At 44.4% G+C, this 8670-nt stretch overlaps 1 protein-coding gene across 3 annotated transcripts; it reads left to right on the forward strand.

Moving 5' to 3' along the window:
• Nucleotides 1-520: 520 nt before the first annotated feature.
• esrp1 (epithelial splicing regulatory protein 1) lies at nucleotides 521-7763 on the forward strand. Of its 3 annotated transcripts, none has more exons than XM_037274298.1 (15): nucleotides 521-853; nucleotides 1203-1361; nucleotides 1445-1561; nucleotides 2051-2159; nucleotides 2383-2517; nucleotides 2611-2665; nucleotides 2746-2853; nucleotides 2925-3057; nucleotides 3135-3177; nucleotides 3262-3581; nucleotides 3794-4018; nucleotides 4136-4388; nucleotides 5441-5621; nucleotides 5979-6111; nucleotides 6541-7763. In XM_037274298.1, the coding sequence occupies exons 1-15, from the start codon at nucleotides 722-724 to the stop codon at nucleotides 6676-6678; spliced, it is 2241 nt and encodes a 746-aa protein (XP_037130193.1). In that variant the 5' UTR covers nucleotides 521-721; the 3' UTR covers nucleotides 6679-7763. The 3 variants fall into 3 exon arrangements, with proteins under 3 accessions (XP_037130193.1, XP_037130191.1, XP_037130194.1); XM_037274296.1 differs by having other exon boundaries at nucleotides 522-853; nucleotides 2743-2853; XM_037274299.1 differs by having other exon boundaries at nucleotides 522-853; nucleotides 2743-2853; nucleotides 4136-4376.
• Nucleotides 7764-8670: the final 907 nt, after the last annotated feature.

Raw genomic sequence — 8670 nt, forward strand, 5'->3', positions numbered from 1 at the left:
TGTACATTATTAATTTATTACAACATACAACAAAAGCCAAAAATATTAAACACTAGGCAGATTAATTATGATTTAAATAATTACTTATATATGAAAGTGGATGCATGGACGGATGATTCTGAATGATGATGAATTATTGTTTTATTATTAAATCTTAAACTTTAAAAATGCTCTTGAACTTTTATTTTTTGATAGACTAACTAAATACAATTGAATTGATTATGAATAACCAACGCCCTTTTTTACATATAATACAAAAAATACTAAGACACAGTGACTAATTATGTTATTAAATGTTTATTTAATTACAATTACATTATTTTGAAACAAGTAAAACTCTCATATTAAAATGATTACCTAGTTTATATTATTATTCAAACTTTTTGGGGAATAACCTGGCCGGTATTAAAACCGAAAAATGAAAACATTCTGTGTCGTCGTCTGCCACGTCACGGTAGTAGGGAGGGAGGCGGCAGGTAAAAACGTCACGTGATCGACACAGGTAGTCGCTTGACTACAAAAACGACGTTCGGCCATTGCTTCGCGATGGTGGCTTCGGGCGGGCTTCACATGAAATCATCAAAATAAACAAATTCACCACGCCGACGAAGTCGGGAGGATACACGGAGGTCACCTTTTTGCGCCCAAGTGTCAAAGGTGTTTGTTCCTATTTGAACTAAGTGTGGAGCTCGCAGATTTATTTACTTTCGACGGTCCTCGAATGACGGCGCAGGTAGATTATTTGGTGGTGCTGTGCGCCGCCACATCTGGCGCCAGCGGGGAGCTGCTTGGCTCCGACGAGAATGAGTTAGCGAGGCTGATATGGCAGCAGGTGGATGTCAACAACAAAAAGGTAAACATTCAAAGCCTCTATAATATTTCAGCGCTATATGCTTGTAAATGAAGTCACTAGATTCTAATGGCTTAAATTTTTAATTAGTATGAGATGGAAGACTTGCACATGAGATAGCCAATAATGAATATTTTTAGTTGAAATACATTTGTATTACTCTTATGTAATAACAGTGTCGTAATACTATACGTAACAATTCAGTCTTTACGGATTCCCATGTTTACTGTCGTCGACACGACTATTTTAGTTTAGTATTTAGTTATGATCTAAAATTGGATCATTTTGCATCCATGTAAAACTTTGCATTGCTTTGTTTCACAATCAACGTGGTTTCCATGTTTTTGCAAAGTTGGGCAAGGTGAACGAGCTGCTGATTAAGCCTGAAGTGTCAGAATTGACGGATGAAAAAAACGAGGGGGATGTGGTGGAGGAGCACGTGGAAGAAGAAAACGTATCCGGGGCAGATTGTGTATTTACAGCAAAGAGCCTGGAGACGGCTTTAAATACGGTAATATTTACTACAACGGGCGCAATGGCGGCCATTGTCATTATCCACGCCAGAATTCATTTCTTTTTCAAAACGCTCCGCAGTTTCATCTCCAACTGACGAATGAGGTGAACAGCGCAGGTGCGGGCACGTCAGTGTGTTTATGTACCGACGGGCAGCTCCACATCCGTCAAGTGATTCACCCCGAGGCCGCCAGCAAGGTGAGCGGGCTGGGTAGGTGAACGCCCCACAGCCAGGGCGGATGCTCACTCGCTCACTCCTTTGGGCAGGAAACTTTTTTTTTTTTTTTTCCCCAGCACACACACACGAAGCCGCAAATCATTGTTCCTGCTTGAAGTCGCTCAGCGCAGATGTACTTAAGACGACTTGACGACAGCAACACACCCATGCGCATACCGCGTTTTAGCACAACACTTTTTCCCACAAATTAAAAAAAAAAAACAGAAGCCGGTTAAGGTGCCGACAGTAAATGTCATCCAAATCAGTTAGTCGCTACTGACATCATTGCTAATGTTTTCACTCCACTACTATATGAAAATAAAAAGAAGTATATATCGATATTACCCGACCAGTGACTTTTAAATTACGAGTGAGTAGTACTAAAAACTACCAGTTTGTATTATGACACCTATAGCGTACTAATGTTTTTATAAACAAGTTATAACAAGGCTTATGTCTTCGTTCTCCAGAACATCCTGGTCCCGGACTGTTTCTACTCCTTCTTTGACCTCCGTAAAGAATTCAAAACGCACTTCCCCTCTGACCTCAGTACTTTGGATGTCAACACCATGGTGGAGTGTATCCTTTTCGAATTTGTTATTCTTTGGCCTTTGCTTATGGCTACCGACGAGCCACTGGGAGTTTGAGTCGGGAATTGAAATTCTGAAATGCAAATGATGAACACCTCGTTAAAGTGTGTGTTTAACGAGCAGGCGCACACACACGCAGGAACAGGAAACAACTTCAGCCTCCTCTCGCCATTTCTCACGAGATTCTTTTTCTTAACTGACATGGTGTTCAGCTTTAAGCATACCTATGGAATCACCTGCTATGCTGGGAATGCTGGATCCATCGGTCCCGTTGCCTCCAGAAGTAGCCGTGCAGCAGGTCCGGATGATGGCCCAAATTGTCCTCGGTCTGCTTTCTGAGCCACTACGTGAGTAGCACACAATGAAAGAAAAAAAAGTGAAAGGTTCTGATATTGTTTTTATGATTTCCTTTTTTTATCACCGTGACTTTTTAATCGCAGTTCATACATTCTCAAACCCGGAAAGAGTTAATGAGAAGTTTGAGTCGGGTACGTGGTAAGTCATTTTCTACTCTTCATTTTATAGACTTCCTTTTGAAGCACAAGCACTTCACCTTGAACGTATGTTTGCAGCAGTAAAATGGAGAAAGTGAGTGACAGCACAATAATCCGAGCCAGAGGGTTGCCATGGCAATCCTCCGACCAGGACATTGCCCGTTTCTTCAGCGGACTCAATATTGCCAAGTGAGTACGTCACCGTGAATTGAAGAAAAGCCCAAAACGTGTCTGACGGGATCTTGTGTGATGTCACGCAGAGGCGGGGCCGCGCTGTGCCTCAACGCTCAGGGGAGGAGGAACGGCGAGGCCCTCGTTCGTTTCGTCAGCGAAGAACATCGAGACCTGGCGCTGCAACGACACAAGCATCATATGGGCAACAGATACATTGAGGTCGTAAACAAAACAAAAAAAAACTTCACCTAACCTCTCGTCATATCATTTTATAACGGACCGTCTTTTCATTGCAGGTTTACAAAGCAACTGGAGAAGACTTCCTGAAGATAGCAGGAGGTGAGACTAACAATCAATGGACTCGCATATTGGTCAACGGAGATTACCGATTGGACAATCATCCATCTTGTGTCTCCGTGCCAGGTACCTCCAACGAAGTCGCCATCTTCTTATCCCGCGAGGACCAAATCATCGTGAGGATGCGAGGCCTTCCCTTCACGGCCACGCACGAGCAGGTGCTGGCCTTCTTCTCGCCAGAAGACGACCTCAAAGACACGTGTCCCGTCAGCGGAGGGAGGGACGGCATTCTATTCGTGCGCTACCCGGACGGCCGACCTACCGGCGACGCTTTTGTGCTGTTCGCCTGTGATGAACATGCCCAGTGTGCGCTCGGGAAACACAAGGAGATCCTTGGGAGGAGATATATTGAGTTATTCAAGAGTACTGCAGCAGAAGTCCAACAGGTACTTTTAAATGAGGAGATCCTGCATATGGGAGTGTGACCCCCCTCCCCCACTCCTTAATTATTTGCTAAAAGCACTAAAGTAGGGTGGGTTTGTTTACTTTTACACAGTAACTGTAGTAAGTTCTCCTTTGTCCTCTGTTCATTCAGTCTTGGGTTTTTATTGACTTCCAGATAAAAAAAAATTTCCTGCAATCCCATTTTGTGCTCTAGGTGCTGAACCGCTACTCGTCGGCCCCGCTGATCTCCGTAGCCCCCGCCCCTTTGCTATCAGTGTTGCCCGCAATGTCTCTCCTGCCCCCTCCCATCCTCGTGAGGGACTGCCTGAGGCTGCGGGGTTTGCCTTACTCGGCCAGCATCGAAGATATTCTCACCTTCTTGGGCGACTTCACCAACGACGTCCGACCGCATGGCGTTCACATGGTCCTCAATCAGCAGGTACGGGCGAGCTCGTTGGAAAATTCTGAAACAGGAAGCTAAAAATAGATCATCGGGAAACTCAGAGGTTAAAGGGGGGGAAGTCCCGGTTTCTAATTGGAATTTTTGAATTTTCAGGGTCGCCCATCCGGCGACTGCTTTATCCAGATGACGTCGGCAGAGCGAGCGCTTTCAGCCTCGCAGCAACTCCACAAGCACGTGATGTGCGCCCAGCACGGCCCCAACAGCCGCTACGTGGAGGTGTTCCCCTGCAGCGCCGAGGAAATGGGCCTGGTGCTGATGGGAGGCTCGCTCTCGCACACGCACACACACACACACAACCGGAACAGGAGTGGGACAGGGCTCAGCCCGCCGCCATGTAAGTCCAGACGTAAGTGCTGCTGGGAGCTGGGGTGCTTCGGGCCTTGCGGGGGTAGGTGGGCTCCTGCCGTTGGGTGGGGGCAGGGTTGCTGGTTTTTTTCTTCAATCTAGACCTGTGGACTGGACATACTGGTCCGACCAGGAGATTCACAACTGTGTGTGTGTGTGTGTGTGGTGCCTCTTAATGATTTAGTGTGATTTACTTGATTGCATGCCCAAATGTTACTCTTTCAATTTGGACCCGAATCGAAATTCACACCAAATGCATGTTTGTTACATTCCCTTTCACTTTTTGTTCCTAGCGATGCTTAAATGAGGGTTGCATAAAAACATTTAGGAGGGGTCAATTGTGGTTTGCGTTTTAAATCCCTCGTCTTACCAGTTAGTCTTGGTTGCGGAGAAGGGTGGCACACCTATTGGGCTCGCCTCATTAAGTCACGAAAAATGGAGGGCGGAGCTTAACACGACAGGTGATGGAAATGAGCGTGCTTTTAAAAGCCTTTCACTCACACTTATTATGATAAGTTAATGATCACAGACACATCGCAAACTGTAGACAGAATTGAGGTCATGTTGGGACAAGTCTTAACTTTTATGACTAGCAAGTTAACTAGCTAGTTCCTGTTCCATATAGACAAATATAATGCCGGGGGGGGGCAAATACCAATTTTGGGAAGGGAAAGGATTCAAATCAATACAAAATTACAAAAGTTGTATTTCTTTTTTTACTCATTTAACTAGTGTGGTTAGAAAAGTTTGCTTGATTTGGGGAAAGTAGAGCACAAGTTAATTCCAAGGAGGCTGACAATTGCAAACCACGGTCACCCACTTCACCTTTCCACCAATTAAGAAAAACAAAAAAAGCAAACTGCTCTTCATTTTGACAACAACGTGGCACACATTGTGTCGACATAAAACACTTGTGTGTCCAGTGAAGTGAATGTGATCATTGTTTGCAAGCGTGCATGAGCGCATCTCCTCGACGGCGAACACACTGCACAATCACGTCTTTTGTGTCAACGCGCTTCAAGCCGGCTTTTGTTTCTGCCGTCGCTGCTCCAGGTTTATCTCCGCCGTCCTACTCCTTCACCCCCAATCCGCCTGTCCTAACCCCCGAGGCCGCCGCCGCGCTCTACCCGCCGCTCGGTCAGGTGTTGCTAGGTCCTCGCCCCCTCCTCCCGGGGCATGCCTACTACCCGTCCACGGCGCAGCTATATATGAACTACGCGGCCTACTATCCCAGGTAAGGAGATTGTGTTAAATCAAAATAATAATAATTTTACTTATGGATGAATCACTTATTATAATTGTTGTGGACGCCTTTGGTGCAGTTACCATTTTTCACGGATATCACATATTTCCCCGAAAAGCAACATGAATTATTTAAGGCTTCGCTCCACCTTGTCAAAGCAAGAAGTGTCGTCTGGTATTTCGGGTGTGACCTCGGGCAAAGGTAGCTAATAACTCAACTTTATGGTATTGGAACCTGCTTAACGTGGGCGAGAAGCGAGGTTGTCGTTCTGCGCTACCACTGTTTAGCTAATAAACACACTTTCCAATATACAGATAACAACCTGTCTTTTTTTTTTTTCTCCCACAGCCCACCTGGCTCTCCCAATACTGTGGGCTTCTTCCCCTCCCCCAACGTCCTCTCCTCGCCCGGGGGGTTGATGCGCATGCCGGGTCTGACCTACAACAGCAAGGACCTCATTAACGCAGTGCAGGGCTATCAGGTAAATAAAATGCTTCAATAGAATCCAAATACGAATCTCCTCGCGTCGAGGGTGTGTGTTGTCAGACACGCCGCGTTCGCCCGGAGGCTCGCAAACGAGTTTATCCTGTCTCCTCTCCCTGAGTCTCCCCTGCTTGCTTCGACTTGTAGCCGTGGAGTTCTTGTCAGCGTCGAATGCAGATAACCAGAAATGTGCTTAATACACTAAAAGCTGGTGTTTTTATTTCGGGGTTTGCGTGGCCTTTTGTATGTCATCCTCCCGGTGTCGATTCATCCCGTCACTCACGTTGTGCAACTCAGATGGGATATTCAAAAAGTTGAGTAGAAGGGAGAATCTGCAGGGAGCCATTTGTAATTTCAAAATAAAGCTGAACACAAAAAAATATATAAAATAATTCATTTGTGAAATTTCTCATCTGTGTCGCTCCAGACTGCCGTGGAGCCGGTCTCCGTCCTAAACAGCAGCCTGATGGGCCAACCGGGTAACGGCGAGCCTCCCATGGTGTCCCTCCCAACTTTGATGAGCAAACACAGCGGACACTATCTGGACCTGAGCCAGCTGCTCTAAGCCGCAACCACGTATTAGCTTTTTTCAAGTAGTTTTATTTATATCTTCCAAAAACAGCCACTATTATATTTTATACTACGTATGGCTTTGGCCCAAAAAAAAAATCTTTTATTGCACAATGTGTATCTTTTACAAAAGCTTTGTAGAATTTTTTTTTTTTTTGTGTTACATTTTTTGAATAATCACTATTATATATTTGCTAGCCAAAGTAGTAAAAAAAATGACTTTGTAGCAAGAGAGCTCAATGTTTCAACGTTCTCTGTGAAGAGAGACAATGTGTGTGTGCGTATGTGTGTGTGTGTGTGTCTTGAATGAATGAATATATGTTATATTTTGACAAAGCAGCATTTGGGCCACACTGAAAATGATTTTTTCTTTTTTTAATTTTCAATCTGGCCCTCCCACTCCTTCCAGCCCATGTTTTGATCGCTCATCTGTTTCTGATCCATGCGATACGTTTTACTTCACCTCCACTACACATTGTATTGGATTTGGACGTTTGAGTGCATGAAGAACAGTTAACAATCAAACCTTCCGATGTTTACACAAGGGGCCGATACCAATGCACTGCTAATCAATACTTATTCTAACGGCACATACATATGTTTGAATGCCGGTTTATGTTATGTTACTCTGTGAGTCGCTCTAAAGCTTCATTAATGCTGAGAACGAGATTGGGCTAACTCCATTTGACTTTGTATCTAACAAATATGCATTTTCGCCATTCATTTCTGCACTTATCTTAAAAATGACCAAAAAAGGAGCGAACCCACTCTTGTTCTCAGTGACTCATGTGCCTACATATATGTACATTTGTTGCCAATGTTCTTGTGCCTTTTGTTGGAGATTAAAGCAAAGCTCCAGTTGTTTGTAACCTTAGCGAATAGCTCCGAGTGGACTCTCGTCACGATCTCATCTTACGGAGTGAAGCCAGCAAATCTTATTCGACATTTCTCCAACCAAAGGCTGCGAAATAAACACAAACCTTAGATGCCCATTGAATCCATTTACATTGTGAACTTGTTTTGTGTATGTAGCAGGACTGGAAGGTCCTGCTGAAAAATAAACGTATTATGACATTTGCACCATTCTGTCTAGCATTGTTTGTATATAAGAAAGGATGACAACACAAAAGGCCCCGAGGCGAGAGCGGGAACTCCCTCACACGGTCAACGGTGATTACACACACTTACACATATTCTAGTGGTGTCTCTTTTTCCGACAGAGAGGAAGAATAGCGAGAACAGGAAAAGGGGAAGAAAGAAGGAAAGCAGACAAAAAGCATGTCACAACCCCTCTGGGCAGATTTGCTATGGTTGTAATTTAATATTAGTGCGCACCCCACCCTGCCTGCTTGAAACTCTCATGCTGACTCTTATCTCCACTGCATAGATAATCAAAAGAAATTGATGGATGGACATATTAGATCTTTCAAGCCAGCATTTGTTTTTTCCCAGCTGGTGCCTTCATGGATGGCTGTTGGCTTGTCATGCAAAGTACACCATTCTTTAGTAAACCGCATCTAATCATCACAACACAGCAATTAGGGCGTGAGTCACTGCTTGATATACCTGACATACAGGTGTGGGGGGCTGCTGAATCAGTTGATTTTTTCTTTCTTTCTTTATAAGGGCAGCATTCCCTTGCAGGGCGGGTAGGACACACACACTCACACAGATGCAAGCATGCAGGGCGAGGCTGATCCACATTCCCATGTGACACAAAACACAGGTTCCTACGCTCTTTTTAAAAATATGATGACGTGTCTTTTGTTTGGAGCACCCTGATGTGATGTGACGTGAGCGGCTGCACATGTATACTATATGACAATATGGATGGTAATGCAAATGTATTCATTTGGTTGCAAATATATTTATTTTGTAATATTTCTTCCAAATGCTTATTAAAATACGCGTACTGCGGAATATATCTTACTCACCTAAATTGAGTACGGCATTGCACATTTGCACTTTGTGGGAGCAGTGATACTCA

This window comes from Syngnathus acus, chromosome 16 (genome assembly GCF_901709675.1).
Source record: "Syngnathus acus chromosome 16, fSynAcu1.2, whole genome shotgun sequence".
Lineage (NCBI taxonomy): Eukaryota > Metazoa > Chordata > Actinopteri > Syngnathiformes > Syngnathidae > Syngnathus > Syngnathus acus.

What these genes read in the sequence shown, in the direction of transcription:
- esrp1 (XM_037274296.1), top strand. Translation starts at nt 722, where the DNA reads ATGACGGCGCAGGTAGATTATTTGGTGGTGCTGTGCGCCGCCACATCT. An exon ending in TGGAGACGGCTTTAAATACG is followed by an intron (nt 1,362 to 1,444) that starts GTAATATTTACT and finishes AACGCTCCGCAG; the next exon opens with TTTCATCTCCAACTGACGAA. An exon ending in CTTCCTGAAGATAGCAGGAG is followed by an intron (nt 3,178 to 3,261) that starts GTGAGACTAACA and finishes TCTCCGTGCCAG; the next exon opens with GTACCTCCAACGAAGTCGCC.